At 36.9% G+C, this 24,672-nt stretch overlaps 1 protein-coding gene across 6 annotated transcripts in view; it reads left to right on the top strand.

The window, feature by feature from the left end:
- CAST (calpastatin) overlaps positions 1-24,672 on the top strand; it is a 107,793-nt gene that overhangs the window by 3,264 nt on the left and 79,857 nt on the right. For all 6 annotated transcript variants that reach the window (XM_042990587.1, XM_042990617.1, XM_015536089.2 and 3 more), the window contains one exon: positions 9,972-10,034. In XM_042990587.1, coding sequence (XP_042846521.1) covers positions 9,972-10,034 — 63 coding nt within the window. Of the gene's footprint in view, positions 1-9,971; positions 10,035-24,672 lie in introns of those variants that run through there.

The raw sequence follows: 24,672 nt of genomic DNA on the forward strand, positions 1-24,672 counted from the left end.
GATCCCACGACCCTGGGATCATGACCTGAACTGAAATCAGGAGCCAGATGCTCAACTGACTGAGCCATCCAAGCACCCCATGAATGATCTAACTTTAAAAATTAAAAATTTAGGCAGAATAAGATAAAATAATTAAAAGATGTATCTATGATGTTTGTTTAAGGAAGTATCACCTTTAAGCTAGTCAGTGACACATTACAATGTATATTTCCACACCAAATACCAACAAAATCATTGATCTTATTTTCTGAAGAATTATGTGGTTGTAATAAAAAAACAAAAACAATAACAACAAAAAAACTTTAAAAAGCTAGAGCTGAAGAATATCTGATGAGCATCATAATGATGAAGCATGGAGAATAAATTTGGTTGACACTAATCACATTCTGTGTCATAAGTTGACTCAATTTGGCCATGCTAATTAAAGGTGTTTCTTAGTCTAATTAGACCCATGAGCCCAGTGGAAGGAAGCATGATCAAGGAGCCCAGTCATTTGGGAGGCCCCATCATTGTGGCCAGTCTGGGAACACTGTCACAAGCCTTCTATGGCAGGACAAACCACATAACTGCAATAACTTTTAGGTGTAAGGAATGCAAATTACAGAGTCTGCAAAAAGTCCACAGGCTTTAGAGTATTGGGGAGAATGGAGATCAGACACAACTTTGCTCTTTTGGTTGACAGTTTCTAAATTGGTTTGCTTCCCATTGCAGATAGGACTTTTAGGACTAACATCTGATGATATTGTTCTTTAATCAGTTTTGGCACTGCCCAGAAAGTTAATTATATCCCCCAAGTGCTTTTTAAAGAATGGTACTATAGCTTGTTGAGGGTGGAAATATGGGTGGCCATTTGAGATTCTAAGGTGAATAGGTAGGCATTTAGTTCTGAGTAGGTTGTCTGGTGTAATACAAGACTTCTCAGAGCAGCCCATCCTTACTCTTTTTTTTTTTTTAAGTTTATTTATTTATTTTGAGAGAGAGAGAGAGAGAGAGAGAGAGTGTGTGTGTGTGTGTGTGTGCATATGTGTGTGTGCATGAGTGGGGGAGGAGCAGAAAGAGAGAGAGAGAATCACAAGCAGGCTCTGTGCTGTCAGTGCAGAGACCAACACAGGGCTTGATCTCATGAACCATGAGATCATGACTTGAGCCAAAATCAAGAGTCAGACACTTAACTGGCTGAGCCACTCAGGTACCCCAAGCCCATCTTTATTCTATTCTTTTTCTTGAGGTTTATTTTCTTTGTGAGTGTTTTTAATTTTTTTTGAAGGTGAAACATACACAGCATAAAATTTACCGTCTTAACCATTTGTAAGTGTAAAGTTAAGTGGAATTAAGTGCATTCATGTTTTTTAAGGTTTTATTTATTTAACTAATCTCTATGTCCAACATGGCATTCAAACTCTGAGATGTAAGGAAGCATGCTCCCCCAAATGAGCCAGCCAGGCATCCCATGTACACTTACATTCTTGTGCAACCATCATCACCAGAACTCTTTTTATCTTGAAAAAGGAAAACTCTAGCACTATTAAAAATAAATCCCCATTCTGGGTGCCTAGGTGGCTCATTTGGTTAAGCGTTGGCTCTTGATTTGGGCTCAGGTCATGATCTCACAGTTGGTTAGTTCAAGCCCCGTGTCAGACTCTGTGCTGACAACATGGAGCCTGCTTGGAATTCTCTCTCTTCCTCTCTCTCTGCCCCTCCCCAGCTTGTGTGCTCTCTCTATAAAAATAAATAAATAAACTTTAAAAAAGTAAGTAAATAAGTAAATCCCCATTCAACTTAAGTATGTCCACTTGAATATATAGCATTGTATGTATTCAGTTCAATTCTCTTGCATTTCTTGTAGATAAAAATTACAAGTGCATCCTAATGACTACTACACAAGCAACAAAGTAACTATTGAATTTTCGTGACATCTTCTTTGATTTAGAGAAAATTCAAAATTCATGCTACCTCTGAAAACCTGACAGAAAGAGCTGTGGCCATAACAGTGTCATCTTGGCATATCCATGATAATGTTAAAATGGTAGGGGAAAGCATACATGGAGTTTAAGTGAAACATTGAGATTTCAGAATTCTAGCCATACTTAATATGCGTCCTTAATATGTGTCTTTTATATGATAATCCCAAAGAAGATTAAGCTAATAGCACATGTGTTTAGAGGAGCAGGAATATATGTATGAAAAGCCAGACATTTTATTTACTTATATTTCTTAAGTAATTATTCTCCCTATAGCACTTAGCACATGGTGGCTACTCACTGATTCTTTTTCAATAAATAAACTCTATTCTATTACTCTTTGAGTTTGGAGTTTTCAGTATGAAAACCCAGTGAAATGCCTTTGGGTGACTCTAGGGAGATACATATGCTTTAGATAAGAGGATTCTAACTTCTTCAAAACTTTTTATCACATAAGAGAGGATAATACAGTTAACTGTTTATATACCCCTTCATCTTCAGTAATTATAAAAATTGTAATATTGTGCTACTCTTCCTTTATTTAGCTCCCAGCCCCACCAGCACACCAAACACACACACACACACACCTCTTCCTTCCAAACTATTTTAAAACATGGGGAATTGCACATTGAAGTATCATGCCTGTGACTGACTTGGTGTAGATTATTTGGGAAATGAATTCTCTATTCCCTGTGTACTTTGTTTCCATAGATATAATATAGAAATGTGAGATTAATATACAACCATAAGAGACAAAATACTAAATATAAATATATCAGATGAACCTGGTTACTTTATACTTATGAAAAATAGAAGACTAAATTCTCTGCTCTAACATTTACAGCCTTAGAAAATGAAACCTTTAAACCTTTGCTTATGTCTCTTATTCATTTTACTATTTCATAATTCAGTACAATCAGGTTGTTGCCAGAGAAAAACAAGGGAGTGGAATAACTGTTACTGTATTCTAAAAGGAACTAGGCAATGGGCCAGGCTCCTCATTAACATCAACTTGTTTGAGAAATATGTCAGCCCGTGGGCCAAGTACTATTAGCTTCATTTTATAAGTAGAAAACAAAAAGGTTAAATTATTTTGCCCAGGATCACAGAGCCTTTCACATTCACACTTCTTCTGTCCCATCAGAGTTTGTCAGAGAATGGAATGCAGGGAACTGGTTACCCAGGTAACAGAAGAGTCTGGGAAGCCAACTGGGGAGGGTGAAGCCACCCAGAGATTAGAAATTTCAGGAAGCTGCTATCATTTCTAGGCAGGGCAGACTGGGGGGGAGCTGGATTGCCCTGGGCAAACTGGAACCGCAGCTGGCTGATTCTGCAGGAAACACTAGTACAGAGGCTCCCAGAGGCAGAAAGGAGGAGGAAATACCACTTACCACCTCCAGTCTCCTACCCCTGCCTCCCAAGCCTGAGGCCTTTCATCCCAAATATCCCTGGTAGAGGTAGCAGGGAGAGCAGGAGCAGTGGGAGCAAGGAATTCTGGGCAAGGAATTCACCTAAGGGCAAATAAGTCTAGCATTGCTCCAGGGAGATGGTTTTAAAGCAAAACCAGCTTTACATCTTGGTCCTTCTGCTTGTTTTAGCAAGCAGAATACATACAAGAATGGATTTTAAGGGATTTTGCAAGAAATATCAATTTATACATTGTTAATTTTTCAAGCTATTTTTGGGGGGTGGGGTGGGGCTTCTTTCTCTTTTGTCTAGTTTATTAACCTGAACAGAGCAAAAATACTTCTCAGGGAATATTTAGAGCTCTTTGGAAATACATTCATTCAATCAAGAATTATTTGTCACACCCCTACCACAGGACCAGAAAAATAAGAATATAGTTTACCATCTGGTTGGGAAGGCAAAATAGACATTTATGAAGGAATCAGTAAGCAAGAGAGTATCAAATAAGGGGCTAATTTGTTTGTTTTACTAAGAAAATAGAGACTAATGTGCAGATACGAAGGTACAATGTACCATAAACAGGGCAAGGCTCAGAATTAGTCAGGAAGGCTGGTGTGAACACAGGGCACTGCGCTCCTTCGTTGACCAATCAGAGCCCCAGAGCTGCCCCAACCTTCGTGACCAGGGGAAGCTCCCCATGGGTGCCAACTCAGTGGGGTGATTTGAAGAGCAGAACCGTCTGCTTCCTGTCATGGTGTCCACAAATCTCCTCTCAAAACCAGTGGTCTCGAATCCTAGCTGCATATTCAGATCAGCTAGGAAATTTTAGAGAAATATATCTGTGCTCTGGCCCCACTATAGACAAATTAATTTCCTGCACTCTGGCATGAATGTTTCCAAGTGTCCCAGGTGCTTGTGACCCACACTGAAGGATGAGACCCACTACTAAATGAAGGCTTTCTGATCCTCTGAAGGGCCTGAAAACAAGCTTTTCTTACCATATGCAATGGTAGTGCAGTGAGAGAGCTGAGCTCTGAGTAGGAGGGAAGTCCAGAGGGCATCAAGATAACCTCTTATTGCTTCATGATTTGTCTACAGCTATCACTGGACCTGCAAATATTGATCTGTATGGCCTTGCCTCCAAGTAGAAAAAGACAAACTTTCCAGTTGTTTTCAAATAACCTTTACTGTTTTTTAAAACAATTTTATTCAGGTATAATTCACAAACCATAAATTCAGCCATTAAAACCTACAACTCAGTATTTTTAAGTATATTCACAGAGTGGTACAAGAATCACTTCAATTTAATTTTAGAATGTTTTTGTCACCCTAAAAGAAAACTTTGTCTTTTTTTTTTGTTTTTTTTTTGTTTTTTTTGTTTTTTTTGTTTTTTAAATTAAAGCAAAAACATTTCAGAAGCACACTAGCATTGGGCACTCTCACCTGGGTTTGCATTTGCAGAAGCTCCGATTTTTTCTATCTTCCTTCTTCCTTTATGTATGTGTATAAGTTTGCCCTTATTTTCTTCTCCATTATGTATGCCCTTGACTGTGTGTCTGTCAGAGTGTATGTGGGCAGCATAGGGAGGGTGCCCAGATGCTCACTAGCACACATCCTCACTGGGGTGAGCCCACAGGCTGCCAGCCTTACTGCTCCTGGATCTTGTTGATTTCTGGACAGGTTTTGGCTTTGCTATGGCTGAAGATTTTAAGCCTATAAATGCTGTACCCTCCAATGAGGATAGAGGACCGCTGTACTTGCCAAATACGCAGTGATCCATGGGGGTGAAAACAGTTTGGAAAATTCCTTTTGGGGGGAAGACAGTGAAGTCCCTTATCTGCTTTCTCCCTGCTTCTCAACTCCTGCTGCACATACCACCTCTTTCATCCTAACTCCCTGAGTGTCCTATCTTCTGCAGCTTTGTTCTCCCAGTGAATTTCTACTGCATGAGGGTTGGCATCCTGCTCTTCCTGTCTTTGGCCTCCAGCTCCTAATACAGGACTGAATTTACATACTGGCCTGTTTGATCCATTTTATAAAGCAAACCACTTTCAGAATAGGGAAGTTCTGTTTTGGTTTGTTGTTTTCATTTCAGAGCATTGGATTGAGACTTTGTTGATGTGGGTCTTAAGATCTCACCTAGCTTTTCACTAGATCCAGAGTAGCACAGTCTCTGGGTGATAGACTATAATCTGGATATGTGGTATGATGGAGGAGGACTTCACCTTTCAGATTGTCTATTTCTTTATCCATAAAATGAGGTGACAGTGTATACCTCTGGAGTTGCTGAGGGGAGTGCAGGGGATCGCTTAGGGGAAATGGCTAGCAATGGGCTAGCCACAGAGTAAGTAGGTGCTTAGAACATGTTCTTTTCCTTCTCCTCATATAGAAAAGTCCTCCCTGGATTTATCAGTTTTGTGGTTTCAGTTCTCATTCCAGACCTGTCAGTACTTCCCTTCTCCGTGTTTCTCTCACCTACTGCGTGAGGTAGTGGACAAAACCTTCTCTCTTCCCTCTTAGAAAGACCTTGCTGCAGGTAGGTTCCTATGCTGGATTGAATCTGACATATTTCATTCTACCAGCTCAGTTGTGTAGGAAGTGCTCAGTTATGCCATGGATTAAATAATGAGGCACTTTGTGTGTTAACTATGTTCATGTTAAAAAAAAAAAATTAGGGGCACCTGGGTGGCTCAGTCTGTTGAGTGTCCAACTCTTGAGTTCAGGCTTAGGCCATGATCCCAGGGTCTTGGGATCCGCCCCTGTATTGGGTCTTCATTGAACATGCAAACTGCTTGAGATTTTCTCTCTCTCTTCCTCTATCTCTTTGCGCCACTGTTGCTTTCCTCTCTAAAATTAAAAAAAAATAAAATAAACATAAAAAATCAGGCACTTTGAATATCTCACAGTGAAAAGATATAACTGATTTTACATCATTAATAGACTGATGAATATTCAATAAGCCCCAAGGAATGATCAGAGAAATGGTTCATTCATAAGGTTTGTATTTACTAGAAATTAAATGATGTTAGGTAATTTTTGTTAATTCTCTTGGAGTAACAATGATATTGGATTTACTTGGGGAAAATTCTTCAGTTTAAGGAGATGCTTAGTGAAATGCTTATGGATAAAGTTTCAGGATATCCGCAATTTACTCTCAAGTCAGGTACATATACAAATCCAGGTAGATAGATCTGTTTGTAATATATGCAAATATTGCAAAATATAGGAACAATGTTAATAGTCATAGATCTAGTAGTAAGAATATTGGCACTCATTGTATTATTCTTTTAACTTTTCTTTCTGTTAGAAAAAATTTACAGTAGGGGTGCCTGGGTGGCTCAGTCCATTAAGCATCCGTCTCTCGGTTTTGGCTAGTGTCATGATCTCCCAGTTTCGTGGGTTCAAGCCCCATGTCACGCTTTATGCTGACAGCACAGAGCCTGCTTGGGATTCTTTCTCTCCTTCTCTCTCTTCGCCCCTCCACACTGATGTTGTCTCTGTCTCTTTCAAAATAAATAAATCAACTTAAAAAAAAGAAAAAATATATACTAAAAAGTGGGGTTAAAAAGAAAACAAAGAAACTGGGAAAATATAATCCATAAAGTTCCTTAAAAATATTGCCATTTGATTGTGTTTTTTATGTCAGTATACTTCTGTGTATTGTAAAAAAAAAAAAAAAAAAAAAAAAAAAAAGGCTTCCTACTGACAGCAAATACTTCTTTTGAAGTCATGAAATACCAGTTCTTATAGAACATAATTTTTGTAAGTTGTCCTTATAACTGAGCATTTGAAAAAGTATTCATAACATATACCACTCCCAAACTATTTGTAGACTACATAATTTGTAGAATTTTGAGTGTTTAAATGGAAACAAGTGATTGATAGTGTTGATTAATCCAGAAGAATGAAATTTTGAAACACCCCCAGAAAATGACTTTTTAAAACTTTTTCTTATATTTATTTATTTGCATTCCCTTTTTTTTGTTTGTTTGTTTTTTGTTTTTTTTTTAAAGTAATTTCTATGCCCAATGAACTCATAACCCTGAGATCAAGAATCACATGCTCTATGGACTGAGCCAGCCAGGGACCCTTTAAAAAAATTTAAGGAAAAACATCTATATACCTAAAATTTAGAGACAAAGGGCTATCTGAACATTTACTGTAGGGTAACATATCATAATATATATTTGCCACATGAGCAGGAAGCAGAGGGGTCCTTGAGGAGAGCATGGAGACTTCTACCAGACAAAAGCAACTGACTCTTTAAGTTTTTTTGTTTGTGAAGTAGAATACTAATACCTCTTGAAGAGTAAATGATGCATGCAGCACGTTCAGTAAAACACTGGATTTACCAATTCTGGAAGGAGACAAATTGGGTAAATCTTTCATTATAGATCTATCCCTCTTAAATTCTATCTGCAAATGGTGAATGATTCTTCCCTCTAGTCAGGCCTTCAGGAATCTTCTAAAACTTGTCATTTACCATTTAGCATTGATATATATGTGGGCTTTTAGATGTTTTTTCTCCCAAGATTCATTAACTACTCAATACTGATTGCCCTCAACTGTAGATAGACAAACACTAGACTAGGACATCATGGTGAAACAGGGCTTCATTCACCAAGCTCTTGCAGGCTGGCTGCTTTTCAGTGGATTCCACCCCCTGATCCATGATGGTGCTACATTTTGGGGAGAATTTTCCACACAAGAAAGTGATTTACTCCTAGTTTTTCATACAAAAACTCTTTTCTTTAATGTTTATTTATTTTTGAGAGAGAGAGAGAGAGAGAGAGAGAGAGAGAGAGAGAAAACAAGTGGGGGAAGGACAAAGAGAGAGGGAGACACAGAATCCAAAGCAGGCTCCAGGCTCTAAGCTGTCAGCGCAGAGCCCAACACAGGGCTTGAAATCACAGACTGTGAGATAGTGACCTGAGCTGATGTTGGGCGCTTAACTGACTGAGCCACCCAGGTGCCCTGTGTACAGAGAACACTTAATGCAAGATTTCTTCCATGTGTCTGATATTTCTTGGGCCTTTTAAAACATTAAAATATATGTTGATATGACTAAAGGAAATATTACCTTATTCTATTTAGCATGGTATAGTGACAAGCAATATATTGTAAGTCAGAAAAGCTGCTTTGCAAACTTTTCCCATTTACTGGTTATGGGTCCTTGTGAAAAGCTCACTGAATTCTTCTTATTCTTAGTTTTTCGTATACCAAAAATCACATGAGCTTCTATTTTGTATGAAATAAGAGTGTGTGTTAAAGTAGATAATAAAAAATATAGGGGCGCCTGGGTGTCTCAGTCGGTTAAGCAGCCGACTTGGGCTCAGGTCATGATCTCGCGGTCCGTGAGTTCGAGCCCCGCGTTGGGCTCTGTGCTGACAGCTCAGAGCCTGGAGCCTGTTTCGGATTCTGTGTCTCCCTCTCTCTCTGACCCTCCCCCGTTCATGCTCTGTCTCTCTCTGTCTCAAAAATAAATAAACGTTAAAAAAAAAATTTAAAAAAATAAAAAATATATAAATTATTAATTATTATACATAATATAATATAAATTATTAACATTAATATTACTGTTGCTGCCACTCTTCTTCAAATAATTTCATTGACTTACATATTCAGGTTATGATTCTGCTCTAGGGACTGTCATGGGGTTTTATATTTTGGTTTAACTGAAGGTGGTCAGGATTGAACCCAATGGTAAGCTTTTATTTTCTTATATTTAGTGAGGTTCTTTTCCCCCACTTTCTTGCATATCCCACAATGTACAAGAAGTGAAACAATTCTTTGTAACCCTTTTCAGGAACATATGTTTGTTTGTTTGTTTTTTATTTCTCAAAAAAATCCAATAAATTTTATGGCTTATTTTATGTTATTATCAAAACAAATGAGGCTGTAAGCTACTTGAAAGTTTTATGTAACACATAAAAATACTTATTTTCATTCATTTGTTCTGGTGAGAAAAAGGAAATTCATTTCATTCATTTCATTCATTTGTCCTGGTGAGAAAAATAATTCTGTGTCTGGACATAATGAAATTCCAAAGCCATAATAAATAGAAGTTGCAGGTGTGGTCTTTATCCTTCAGGGTTTATCTTCCTGCATTTGTGAGTACTCAGATAGAAGAACTCTGGGTAATTCCCAAGAACCATCAGAAGTGATGGTAGATTTGGAAGCTATGGTCGTCCGTCGAGCCCATGCTGAACTGAGGCTTAAGTATGGTTTTAGACTCAACATGGTCCTTAGACATCACATCTCCATGAGGAACCACATGTCTCCCACACTGGCAATTTGGGCTTTAAAATTAAGTGAGGCATTTTGTAGGAGACGAGATGCCGCCTTAGAATCACCATCAGATCTATGTCTGGTTAATTATAGACTGACTTTCTACATCCCAAATGAATGTCTGTAGCTTCTCTTGATTTTTGAAAGCCACCCATGTCAGTGTGGAATTATCAACATTTTCAGAAGGAAGATTAAAGGGGTCCTTGTTTGTACAGTATACATATTTAGCCCTTCAGGAGTAAAGTCACTATTACATTATCTTGTAACACCTCCTTATTTTAAACATTATCTTTCTTCCTTTTTATGTTTTTATAGCATGCCGGTGAAAAAACCAGTGGATCACCTTCAAAGTCAGGAGAAAAGAAAGGATCAGATGAGGTAATTTCTGCAGTACTGGGCTTTGCTTTTCTCTTGCTTTTAATTGTGAATTCTATCTTGACACAGATAATGAGGTTGCAAAGAGTTCCTACTGGAATTTTGGCAGATTTAATCTGAATTAAGATTTGATTCAAGAATGTAAGTGAAAATCATTAAAAATTAATAAGAAGAATTAATAAGAATTCTTTTCCTGGGCAAAGAATCTTTAGAAATTGTTTCTATTTAGAACTAGAACCCAGTTATTGAAGGTATTTTCCCTATAGGAATTGCTGAACCTTAAATGCTTTGTTGGTGAACATGGCAGATTTAGAGAAGGAAACCAAATGTTCTAGTGGAAAAGGAAATCTTTTTTCATGAGAATACACTATGAAAGAAGAACAGTGATAGCCTAGATTAATCTGTTATGCAGGTTCATAAACAAAAGGAAAAGAGAAGGTCTATTTTATTTGGCTCAATTGTATGGAAACACTAGTAACACCAAATCTTTCCACTTTGAGATGGTTGTTTTTGAGCTTGTGAATTTCTCCTTCTACTGAATGACACACCATTATGTGGCCTTTCAACACTGGTCAACTTCTCCATGGAGAAGGGACCTGTGAATGTGCTGTCCTTCCAAAGGGCACTGGATGTGCCTCCCTTTTGCTACTTTTTACATTTTAGATCTCAATAGATACGCTCATCTTCATTTGATAGGAATTGTCACTGTCATTTCCATTTGGTAAAACAGCCAAGTCCTAAATGGTACATGGAAAACCAGAAAGCATACAGTGATCATTATATTTTTCTCTATGTTAGCAACATGGTTTCAAAAATTTTGCTCCTCTTCTTCCTGCAGTTTTGAAATATTTAATATGTTTCAATATATCCAATATAGGAAGAGATTGTTATGAATAGAAACTGCTATGGATTCTGCACTAAGGTTCGCTCTACTTTCTACTGTCATTGTCTTACTAATATCCTTGAAAATATAATTTAGATTATTAATGAGCAGATTTGTAATGAAGTTTGCCATGGAGGGCAACTGTTTCTTTAAAATTAAACAATAAGAGTAAACATTTATTTAGATTTTATCCTGTTTCTTTGTTAAATTGTTAAAAAATAAATTCCCTTATGAAAAACCACATTTTCTCCCTTTACTAGCATGAAAATTACTACAGAGTGTCATTAAGTTCCCTTATCTACCCTACCTTTTAAGTATCTTCCCAGGTAAGATATCTATTAAATGATTTCCTATCTGAAAACAGTAGTGCTTCTTTATTCTCCATACTAGGAAATAATGATTTTGGATGTTATTCTCTATTAATATTAATTAAGAGTAACCTATTTACTTGAAAAGGGAAATCTTTTCTAATGTGGTCAAGTGAATAGTAGACTAGGTCTTATAGGAGTATTCTCACTAAATATGTTATTACTTGAGAGCTTAAATATTACATCTTGAATGTACAGGCATTGTTGGTTTAGACAACATCTGCTAGCACAGTATTAGGGTTGTTTTATATGTAACACCTTGACTATAAAGTACCTTATTCCCATATTTATAAGGGGCTTGAGAAAACTAATAAGGAGCCCTCTTAAAATGTAGCTAGGGGACAATTCGTGATTTCTGTGTTAGTAGAGGCAGACTATACTTTAAATTCGAAACCAAAAGGCTGAACTTCTATCTCAAGAAAAGGAAGAAGGGATTTTTCTTCTCTTTATCAACAATTCAAGGAATTCTGACATTGTTTCAAAACACTTCTGAGAAATTCAGGTTTATAGCTCTTCTTGTGCTGAGCCTAGACATACTGATCTGTTGTGCTCTGTCCCCGCCAGCAGAACTGAAGAGAGGACGGAGGCTTTTCCTTGCTCCTTTGGCATAAATCACTGTAGTAATTCATATGGTCTGAGACTGAAGATTGTTTATTATCCCACCAAATTCAGTCCATATCTGTTTGATAGGGTAGACAGACCTGTGAGTTGGGATGACTTGGTAGTCAAGATATATTTCCAATAGGATATGTCTCCAGGGAATCTCTAATTCTTTATGTTACATACAGATAAGTCATTGGTGAGATATTGTGGGCCTGGAGACAATTCAAGGAAACTATCTAGTATTAGGCATTATTTTAGCCTTTGTATTCAGTTATAACACCATGTGCGATTTGGATATGTTATCTATCCTGCCTACCATCCATGATTGGTTACCATTCTCTTTCCTTCTCAAAATTACCAGAGAAAGATTTCCTCAAACTAATCCTTTCTCCCAAATATTTTCTTACCACTGCTCTTTTGAACAAGAAGTGAAATCCAGAAGCTTAGTTTGGGTTTTGGTAATCCATTTTCAGACTGGTATATACTTCCAAAGGTTAAACAACATGTCCCTAAGCATATGCAAACATGTAGGCTAGGCTTCTACAGACAAACCCAGGCCTTTGAAACAAAGTCAGTTTAAAAGTGTGCTTTCTATGCTTAAGGATACTTCTCTGCATTTGTTTTCTTTCTCCCTTTATCACTTTGATGCATTTTATTTGGAGGTGCAAGAAAAAGGGTACATAGGAGGACTTTGGGAAGATATAACCAGGAGCAAAATGATTAGGGTTAGGTAAGAACCACTGTTATATTGTCATATGTAAAAATACCTAGGGATGAATGCTCTGTGTGAATTTTAGAGCTCTTTCTCTCCTGCAATCATGAATGGTTTTTACTTGGTTGGAATTTGACCCCTACATAGCCACTAAGTTATCCTAAGAAGTTGGCAGCAATTTTAACAGAATCTTACAACCAAAAAATCATTTGTCGTGTTGCGTTTCCAATACAGATGCTTGAGACTGGACTAGAGTAAGTGTCTAGAACATATTCACTTACTTCTTTATACCAGTCATTATGAACTGGCTAAGAGCTCCTCAGATGTAAAGGAGGTACAAAACTAAAAGTTGCATGGATTAATTAACCAAAGGTAAAATGACTAGAGCAGGAAAAGGAAAAATGGGAAAACTTAACATCAGCCCCTTTAAAAACACTGGAACAAAGAAGCCTTTCCAAACCTGCAGTCAAATCTATGTATAGTATTTGACTAACACATCTGGCCACACTGGGAGAGTATGATCATTTGCGCAACATATGTCAGTGAAGGCCTGAGGAATGGAATTTAAAGCATAAGATGGGCACAATCTTTTAGAGCCAATTATAAGAACCCAAATTTAATAATAGATATATTTTTATGGGTACAAAGGGAGCTATAAACAGGATAGAAATCGTGCCTTAGAGGAAAAGATATGTGGGATTCTTTTCTCAGTATTTACCTTTCCTCCTTCTAAAATGCATAAAGTATTAAATGACTCACAGCATTTTTTACACTTTTCCTCTTAATGAAATTAGTCTTTTTTTAATCACAAAGACAATGTGTACTTGTGAAAAACAGTGTCACGTAGTCTACCACTTATTTATAAGTATTGGTATAAAATTTTCTGTGTATTCTTAAATTAATGTGATAATGTTGCATGTTCATACTTAATATATGATTTGCTGATTTTAGCCACTTTTTAATACAGCTAAAACATAATCATTGAAGAAAATTGAGAAAATACTGAAGAGGATTTTTTTAAGTTTATTTATTCCAAGAGAAAGAGCACATGAGCAGGGGAGGAACAGAGAGAGAGGGAGGGAGAGAGAGAACCCCAAACAGCCTCCCCACTTTGAGCATGGACCCCAGTGTGGAGCTTAAACTCACAAACCATGAGGTTATGACCTGAGCCGAGGTCTAGAGCAGACACTTAAATGACTAATCCACCCAGATGCTCCAAGAAAATAGTGAAGACTTTAAAGAAAAAATACCATCATCTACCATTCTAGCACCTACAGACATGGCCACTACTTCCATCTTGGCGTATATCCCTACATGATTTTTCTCTGTGTATATATTATGTTTAAGCAGAGATAACAACGAAAATCATTAGTAGGGCCTAGAAAAGGATAAATAATGTGCTTTGTGAGAGATCAATTTTTCTAGTTAAAAAGAGTCGTCATCGTGCAGGTTTTAAGAAAATCATTATTCAGGTATCTTGGCATTTTATTAGGGCATTTAACCTAGTCTTTATGTAGTGCTATGTTTTTGAGGGAGCAACACCTTTAAAAAGTCTTCGGGGACAGTGTTCTCACAAGCAAGTGATTTAGCTGTTGTTAGCAAATTCTGGAAGAGTAGTACAGCATATATTGTTTTAAGGGATTATCGGTCATGACAAAAAAATCCATGATAATTGTGGGGAGTTGACTGTGGCTGCACAAGCTCATGTCCCAGTGCCAAGAAAGAGGCAAAGTCAAAGTGCCCCGAGCTCAATCCTACCTGGCTCAGTGGGAGAGCCATACTCCAGCAGCCAGCCCAGAATCCAACTGCGTGGCTGATTTGGCAGGTTAAAAACTCTCTAAGGGAAGCTCCAGAAATTCTTTTGGACTGCAGTTTCCTCATTTTCATTTTTAGTTCTAAATTTCAATTCATGTCTTCATTGACTGGAATATTTTTAAACATAATTTTTTCAGGGAGGGAGCACGAATGGTGATTTTCTGAACATGCTTTTGTGCTGGCTTCACACAAGAAATAAATACAAAATTGTACAACATCCTTGGTGAGCAATTCTGTTCCCTCAAAATTCTATACATGTTGCTCCAAGATTGTCTGGCTTTCTGTGCTGTAGAGATGTGTGGGGAAGCCTAATTTTAACTTATTTTTAGAAATTCTGTTTTTCCTGTCTTAGTGCATATACAATTTTGTTGTTGTCCTTACAATTTAAAAAAAATTGCCAGGATGTATGTATTTATCTGTTTCTCTTTATTAATTTTTTTCCTGGGAATGTCTTATTTAATTATTGCTTTTATTTTGGTTTAGCCCTCATGGCAATAAAAATCATTATCTTATTGATTTCTAACTATGGGATGGGACAGGATGCAAAATCTTTTGTCTATTATATATTGCAGAGCCTTTCCCATTAAAAAAGGAAGAAAGTTTGGTAGTTAATTAAGCTTAGTAGCTGTTTTGTTTAAAAAACAACACCATACTATATGTAGCACCCAGAACATATGCCAATAGCTATAAAGTAGAGACCTTATGCATCATCATTCAATGAATTGTTTTATCAGAAGCTAAGGATACACTTTTAATAAATAATATGAAAATAACGTGCTTTTAAATCAAGCATCTGTGATATACAAATTGTTATGTCATTGGATAGGGAAAGGCTAGTAAAAAACAGTAAGTACTTTGCCTTTATAAGTGGGCACATAAATGTATCAACATTGTATCATATAGTGATAGTATGCCTTTCATTATTGTGCTTTGAATTTATGAGCCTAATTATCGAAGACCTTAGGTCTCACAAAAATTGTCTCTGAAAAGTTGTACCTTATAGCATATGGAATTGCAATCAAATGTTAACAAAATATCAAAGGAATTGAATGGAAGGTAAATTTACTGGCTTCAGAGTAAATCATAAGTCCTGGAAACCTGATGGACAATTGATTAAATATTATTCCTGAAATATACTGTTTTAAATTATATGTTTGTTTTCATTCTTCTCTTTAGATTTTATTAGCTTCTCAAAGATAATGGCATGACTGATTGAAAAGGGACAATAACCTGAAATCATGCTCATAGCAAAATAACCAGTCTCATCTGAGGGCTGCAAATGTATGATTCTTGTCATAAAGTCAGCAACATTTTATCATACAAAAATGTGCATCATAGCTTATTTTTATTTTAAATTTTATATATTATATTTTGTAATATATATTATATATAATAATATATATTATATATTATATTTTATATATTTTATTATTTTATATTTTATTTTATATTTATTTTATTATTTTAAAAACAGTTCATTTGTGAAAGCAAAACCTAAAGGAAAGTTGATGTCATCAAGTCTTTTATGTTTCAGTCAGCATTATTACAGAATGCTTAGTAAATGTATAGAGCAGTGTGTTAGTATCATAAAAAATTTTTAAAAACTCTATTCCTAATTTTTGTTTTGTTTTTACCAATTACTTCAGGTGACTCTTATGTCACTGGTCTTCTGAGTACATTTTGAGTTACACTGAAATAATTCTTTTTTTTTTTAATTATTATTATTATTTTTTTTTTAAGAGAGAGAGAGTGTGTAAGCAGGGGAGGGGCAGAGGGAGAAAGAGAGAGAGAGAATCCCAAGCAGGCTCCACGCCTAGTGGGGAGCCCACCACAGGGCTCAGTCTCACTCCTGTGAGATCATAATCTGAGCCAAAATCAAGAGTCAGGAGCTTAACCAACTGAGCCACCCAGGTGCCCCAAGATAATTCTTATACAGTGCATAGCACAGTGCTTGGCACACATAAGCATTTGTTTCTTGTTTTCTCTTTCCTTCCTTCCTTCCTTCCTTCCTTCCTTCCTTCCTTCCTTCCTCTCTTTCTTTCTTTCTTTCTTTCTTTCTTTCTTTTTCTTTCTTTCTTTTTTTTCTTTGTAGATAATCTTTCCACCCTGGCCCTTGGACCTACTGTTCTCTGTCATGTTCTGGAGATAGCGTGACTGAAGCACATTAAGAGTGCTGAAGTTTCTAAGAGTCATTGAATCATGTGGGTGCCTTTTGTTGGAGCAAGTACTAACCGTGTTTTTCTCTAATTTTCATAGGACCTTGTCTAGGGAGCTATTCCTTCTCTCTTTTCCTCTTTGTTTAATGATTCCTTTAGATTACATATTAGTTCAGTCTTCTTCATCATAAACTGTTTCAAAATATATCCTTTGAAATTGCTCAAGCTCCCATTTTATCTTCCTTTCTAACCCTCAGTGCCAAAATTCTTGTTTGAAATCATTGAAGAAAAGAGTGTCCAGAAAAAGAGGAGAGAAACCAAAAGCAGATGTTGATAAATGCCTGTGTTGGGGGGGAAGGGGGGTAGGAAGGAGAAATCAGTGAACAGGTCAAAGAAAAAGCAATTAATAGGTAGGGGGACCTGGGTGTTGCAGTGTCATTAATGGGAAGACTGGAAAAAGGGTCTAGGCTGGTAATTGCAGAATTATGGGGGCTGTGGAAAGACCCTGGATTGGAGATGGGGATATTGTTGGAGCTGTCTCTTTTATGATTGGGAGGGTGCTGAGTAAGTGGAGATTCTGCACTGATGACTCTTCAATGTACATGGATTTATGTAATGAACATCAGTAAAGCAAAAAAAGTTGAAATCAGTGTTCACTTATACAAAAAGAGTTAAGTGTGGCCTAGATGCATCACATGTTACAGATTTCTTGGATTGTTTGCCAGTTGTTTATAGGTAAATAGATTCACTTGTTAATTGAGTAGTATAAGTAAGAAAGACAATATTTGGAAAGAACTCAGGAGTGAATTCTAAACATATGTTTATCTTAATCATTAGGACATCAGGCTTTTTGGTTGGTTATTTACATTAAGGTTAGCATCCCTGGATTCTTTCTTTTGTAAATTAAGTCAGTCCATTCCTACATAGTCTAATTGGAGCTCAAGAGCAGAATTTTTGGACTTAAGTACATTCCAGAGATATAGCACTCTGAAATCTGCAGATGCAACTTTGAAGAAAAACATTTCTTTTATAGGAAATTGATAGTTCAAGTACTTTTATATTCACATTCCAATTTTGGTTTCACTTAGTACTTGGGTTAACCATTGCTTCATTGAATGTAATTTTGTGACTGGCTTTTTTTGTGCTTTCTTAAAAGATGGGTAGACTCTGGAAAATCTGAAACCAAGCATCTATTCCACTGAATAATGAAAGCTAAATAGGAAGCTGAATGACTAATGGATTTTAAAATAGTGCATTTATAAGATAATGAAGGTTCTTAGGACCAGCTATAGGGACAAGAGTTTGCAGAGATACATGTTAGGTGTAGTGGTATCGGCCTGAATGCTAAAAACATAGTTCAGGGGACACCCAGTGGTTAAAAGGAGGAAATTCTTTGCTATGGTAATGTTCAAAAAGTGATGGGATAAAATATTTCTAGCTTTAGCAATGATGATACATTGTTGATTTTGTCTTTCTAAATTAGCATGTTAGGGGTGTCTGTGTGTGTATTTTAAGAAGGAGGCTTGATTTTGACTTCTTATATAAATTTTCTTCAAATATTTGAAAACTTCAAAATTATGAAATTGTAAATCTATATGATTAAACTCTTCCTTTAACAAAAACATAAATGGTGTTTTAAAATGGAAAATAACTGAGAGCCTTGAATAAGAAAAACAATTCATCCTTTTTTATCTAGAAATTCCCAGTCTGAGAATTTGTTTCAAGTGCATAATCAGAGGTGTACATGATGGCACAAGGATCTTCATCACTGTATTTATAATAATGACAAACTGGGAGAGAAACAAACATACAGCAGTAATGAATTGGTGAAGTTACCACACAGATGTAGTAACTGAGGTATCTTGAACACCATGCTTCAAAGAACATTTAGTGAAGAAAAGTGTTTATGTTAGGTTAAAAAAAAAAGATGAAGGAATTACAATTTCACTTATATACTGTATTTATAACATGGTGCATATTTTTTTATTTACACAAGAATAGAAAAATAACTGAAAGTAGCTGTTTTGATTGACAGGAATTTGAGTAATTTACATTTCTTTTTTCTACTTTTTATTCTAAATGTATTTTTGTAATCAGAAGGAAAAGAATAAAGATCATCAGGTTATAGAAGAATAATGAAAGTGTTTTTAACAGTGATTGGAACTAAATCTGTGCATATGTCTGCTTACACATTAAAGAGAGAAGTATTTTAGATGTGAGCCTTTTTTCTTTGGAACGCCTTAGAGATCCAGCAGCTGCTACTGTGTGTGTGTGTGTGTGTGTGTGTGTGTGTGTGTGTGTGTGTGTGTGTTTATGTACAGGGACAAGCAAATGTGCATGTTTGACTAGAAGTGTCTCTCTTACATATGGACAGAGAATTAGGTAGCTTAGAGGGCAAGGATTCACAATTATTTTCAGTTCATAGTCCCTCTGGAATCTGATGAAAACTGATCTTTTCCTCTGAAAAGTACATACATATGTGTGTACAAAACATACTCCCAAAATGTGACATACAGTTTAAGGACATTTAGAGGTACACGCCATCCCCAGCCCTGAAGGGGCAATCTTGTTGAGTAGATATATTTAGGAGGTACCATCCAATAATATTTCCCAGTTAGCTTGTTGTCTGTAATTCCACCATTAGCAACTTACTTAACCTTTGAGTTAAACATTGCTTTCTCCTGGATCCTCTTTTAAATTCTGAGTATTTCTAGGAGAGATAATATATCAATTATTAACACCTTAGTGAGAAGTATTTTGACAAGAGAAGATTGGTAAGGGTAGTTGAGAACTAGAGAGCATTTGATAATAATAGCTAACACAAATATAGGCATTGTACACACACGTACATGCACCCCTCTTATAATAATCTCATTCTCCTGGTGAGGAAATTGAGGGAAAGCTTGATTAAATAACTTGTCCAAGGTTACATAGGTATTTGGTAGTGAAGTCCGGAATTGACTCAGTTTACAGAGTCAGGGCTTTTAACTACTATCTTGATAATATTCATAAAATTACCTATTTTAAGAATTCTGTCTATTTGGGGCACCTGGATGGCTCAGTCATTTAAGCACCCAACTTTGGCTCAGGTCATGATCTCACCGTTTGTGAGCTGGAGCCCCACATTGGGCTCTGAGCTGACAGCTCGGAGCCTGGAGCCTGCTTCAGATTCTGTGTCTCCCTTTCTCTCTGTCTCTCCCCCGTACATGCTCTGTCTCTCAAAACTGAATAAAAAGTTTGAAAAAGATAAAAAGAAGAAGAATTCTATCTAAGGCTAACACCATAGACTTTCTTACTACTGTTGTCAATTTTTGTAAATCTTTCCTTCTTTCCTCCTTGTGTTGTACCCTCTTTTCATTCAAGAAGTTTATAAAGTAAGATTAAGTCATTCCACAGGAATAAAAGGCACAGCATAGGGAATATAGCCAATGATACTGTAATAGCGTGTATGACAGATGGTAGTTGCACTTGTGATGAGCACAACATAACACTTGGAATTGTTGAATCACTATGTTGTACACGTGAAACTAATGTAACGTTGTGTGTCAACTATACTTTACTAAAAAAATAAATTAAAAAAGGAAGATTAAATCATTCCTATTTCCTTGAATCTGAAATGAAGAAAGTGCATTCTCTCTCCATAGGGTCAGAAATGCAACATGGAGGAAAGCTGGGTCACAGCAGAGTCAGGAAAAGGCTAGCATTTGGGCTGCCTAGCAAGACAGCCACCCAGGACTAGAAAGACTTGAGTTGGCTTGGTGATGATGAGTAGGTACTGAGTGGTTAGAAAATAAACACACTCAATGAAGTGCAGCTACCATAGTCTGTGTTATTAAGACCATTGTGCATGAGGCATTTCCCTCAGTAAGTGAATTTCTATGCAATGAGTTAATGGTAAGATTTATTCATTATGACTTATTTATCACTGTTTCCCAGGGGCTAATATATCCTATGTATTATATTGCATTTGTGGTAGCATACATTTATACTTCTTTTGGTAATAAAGGCAACTTGTATTTATTTGTAGACTATTTACAACCATGGTATAAAGGATCATTTGTAGATAACAGTCAAGCTTTATAATTGGTACTGTTGGGGGATATGCCTACCCTTTCGAAAGACAATTATTTTCTAGATACTATTTTCTGATAAAGCATGTGTTTTTAGGGCGCCTGGGTGGCTCAGTCGGTTGAGCATCCGACTTCGGCTCAGGTCATGATCTCGCGGTCTATGAGTTCGAACCCCATGTCGGGCTCTGTGCTGACAGCTCAGAGCCTGGAGCCTGCTTTGGATTCTGTGTCCCCCCTCTCTTTCTGTCCCTCCCCCACTCATGCTCTGCCTCTCTCTGTCTCAGAAATAAACGTTAAAAAAAAAAGCATGTGTTTTCATGTGGAAACACAATATTTCTTGTCATTTTATAGGGTAACTATTAAGTAATGGAACTGATTTGTTAACAAATATGTCAAAACATATATTTTAATGAGAGTTTTTATCCTGAAAACTACTACATTTCATAAAGTCTTAAGAAACCATTGATCTAAAAATGCACTGATTGAAAAATGCTAAGAAAGAAAAGAAAAACTATAAATTAATCTCTGACCATAGATTTTCTGTACTTATTTTTTTTACTGAAGTATAATTGATGTACAGTGTTTTATGTTTCAGGTGTACAATATGATTCAATAATTTTATACATTATTCATTGATCGTCACAATAAGTGTACTCTTAATCCCTTTATCTATGTCACCCATGCCCCCACCCACCTCCCCTCTTATACTATTTTTAAGAAGCATCTGGGGGCACCTGGGTGGCTCAGTTGGTTATGTATCTGACTTCAGCTCAGGTCATGATCTCACATATCATGAGTTTGAACCCCGCATTGGGCTCTGTGCTGATAGCTAGGAGCCTGAAGCCTGCTTCAGATTCGTGCCTCCCTCTCTCTCTGCCCCTCCCCTGCTCATGGTCTGTCTCTCTCCCTCTCTCTCTCTCTCTCTCTCTCTCTCTCTTAAAAATAAATGAACATTAAAAAAAATTATAAAAAAAAAAGAAGCATCTGTATGCAAGAGGTATGGAAAAGGAAAGAAAATGGTGACTTCCTATCAATAAAATGAAATCCAGTGGTAACCTGAAAACTTATATAGTTAAGCTACTTTCCATTGTTCAAATAATATTGATATTAATTCTACTTTTACATTCAGAACACAAAAGCATTTCATCTTCCATCAATATTTTTTTTCACTAAAATCATTTGTTAATCCAGTTCAGTAGCTTTCTCATATTTACCATATATGAATCTGATTAGTTTTTTGGTAGGTTCAAAAACTTAAATCTCCTTTGAGAGCATAAATTTGTTTTGCATCCAAGGATAATCAAATAATGTGTTGCAGTTTCTGAAAAAAGTTCAACAAAGAGTTTCACAAATATCTTGAGAAATTATTTGAGCATGCCAGCAGCCACATTGAACCTTTGAGGATTTCAATACTCGTTTAATGCAAAAGTTCTTGTATATCTGTGTGCTCAAAAATTTTGTGACCTATAATGTCTGACTCTTAAAGGCTGTACTCTTAAGGGCTCCCCAAAGAATATTTGCCATTATTTTGGTAGAAAGGTAGGCTAGCTCCATTTTCTTGCTCTTTGGATGGAGAAGAGAATCACTGGTTTTGTGGCTGCAGGAACTCTAACCAACTCCCTGGAAGAGAAAGACATCATGTCAGCTGGGACAGGAGACAGAACTCTTGCCCCACATGTAGATTTTGTCATCACTGGAAGTCTTTGAGGGATGGGCATCTAAAAACCAACTTGCCCCTTTGTTCATACCCTATTTATTCATCATTCTTACTTGGATTTGTTAAGCTTCATGGATTGGTGGGTTCATCACATTTGGAAATGATTTGGTCATTATCTCTTCATATATTTTGGTCTGTCTCCATCTCTCTCCTCTTCTTTGGAGGCTGCAATTATACACATATTAGCTGCTTGAAGTTGTCCCACAGCTCACTGATCCTCTCTTCCCTAGCCTCTAGTCTTTACTCACTGTTTTGTTTTGGGTAGTTTCTATCGCTATGTGTCCATGTTCACTAATTGTTTCTTTTGTGATATCTCATCAGTTCTTAATCCCGGTGTATTTTTCATTTCAGACATTGTATTTTATATGTTTAGAAGTTTGATTTGGGTGGCTTTTAAGAAAATACTTTTCATGTCTCTCCTTAACTTACTTTTAAAAAGCTTTTTATTTTGAAATAGATTCTCAGGAAGTTGTGAAGATAGTGTGAGAGGTCCCCTGTACCCTTCATACAGTTTTCCCATTGGTTACATCTTACGTAATTATAGTATAATATCAAAAGTAGGAAATTGACATTGGAACATGTGTATGTAAGTTCTATACCACTTTATTACATGTATGGATTTGGGTAGCCAGCACTGCAATCAAGATACTATGCTTTTTGAACATTATATTTTCCTACCCATGGAAAATAAAGTTGTATTTTTCTGCTTCTATGCATGCCGTGTAATTTTTTATCAGATACCAAATAGATGTGAATTTCATCCTGTTGGGTGCTTGTTTGTTGAGCTGTGTTCTGGGACACAGTTCAGTTACCTGGAAATAACTTAAGGTTTGCTTTTAAGCTGTTTGGCTGGCCCAGAGCAGCCTTTAGAAGAGGACTAATTTATCCTTCTGCAGACTCTGCCAATGATTCTGACTGCTGGGGACATACTCTATTCCTGGTCTGTGCGAGCTCTAGGGATTATACCTCTGCTCCTTCTGGGTGTTCTTTACCCAGACTTCAGGTTCCCACATGGCATGCACGTGCATGCAGATCTCTGGGGCTCTCTCTTGCAGCTCTCTTTCTGGTGCTCTCCCTGTGAACCTCTTGAGCCCCCTTGGTCTGTGGAGCTCCCAGTTCTACCTCCTGAACCCATAGAGACTGATGGTTTCTGCCTAGGTTCCTTTTCCACGTTCCACATTCCACGTTCCACGTTCAGGCAGCCTGGGAACTCTCCAGACAGAAAGCTGGAACAGCCCTAGGGCTCCCCTCTCGTTTCCCATATAGGGAACATCATGCTGCCTGGTGTCCAGAGTTTGAGGACCACTGTTTCATTTAATTCTCTGGCAGTTTTTTAGTTGTTCAAAGTAGGAACACTCCTCACCTTGGAATCTAAATTTCCTTACATTTTTTAATCTAAATTTCCTTATGTACAAACTTAATAAATATAAAAGGGAGACAAACTTATACTTGAAAGGAGATGTGGCCCAACTTACAAACTGAAATTCCTTCATTTACTAGAAAGGTGTGTGTTTGTTTTGTTTTTGTTTGTTTTGTTTTTAAGAAGGAGGCTTTTTAGCATTAGCCCCGTTAAGTAGTCCTGGGCTCCTCTTAGCCAGCATTTACTGAGTAATCTTGGTATGCCTGCCTAGGGGCTAGATGCATCACATTTATACTTCCATGTAATCCCCAGAGCTCACCCAGGCCTAGGAATACAATGTATTCCCACCAGTCAGAGTCACTGGGTAGAGCTCTCAGAAGGGTGTCATCTCTGTTTGGAAAAAAAGAAAAATTAGTCCTACTTTGAAGGCTGCTTTTGTCCACCCTAACAAAGCTTAAAAGCAAACCCGAAAAGGATCAAAGTGTTTCCAAATAACTTAATCGTGTCCATTATTAGAATCATGGCTAGACCTAAGAAAAAACCACTTTTTTTAATCCAATGGAAAAAAAAATGTTTTTTTCTGATTGTATAAGTGATAAAAGCTGACAGAAAATTCACAGCAGCCACTGAGTTAAAACCAGGTCCAGTGGTATTGCCTTGAGGAGATCAGCCTATTCCACCGCGACTTGATCAAGAACTTTGAGTCTCTCTAGAGCAGGGATTTGCAACCTGTGGGCCACTCCTCAGACCATTCTTCATCTCCTTTGATCCTCACAATCTCTGTCTTAGATATGGGTATGGTTATTCTTTTTTTCAGATGAGAAAAATAGTGCTTAGAAATGTTCACGAATTTGTCCACAGTCTCAACGGGCATTTGGTGGAGCCAGGATTCTTGCCATGCATATCAAAAGATAGAGCCTTTATTCTAGGGAACGTGGCACCTTTCTTTGTGCTCAC

Source organism: Panthera tigris, chromosome A1 (genome assembly GCF_018350195.1).
Source record: "Panthera tigris isolate Pti1 chromosome A1, P.tigris_Pti1_mat1.1, whole genome shotgun sequence".
NCBI lineage: Eukaryota > Metazoa > Chordata > Mammalia > Carnivora > Felidae > Panthera > Panthera tigris.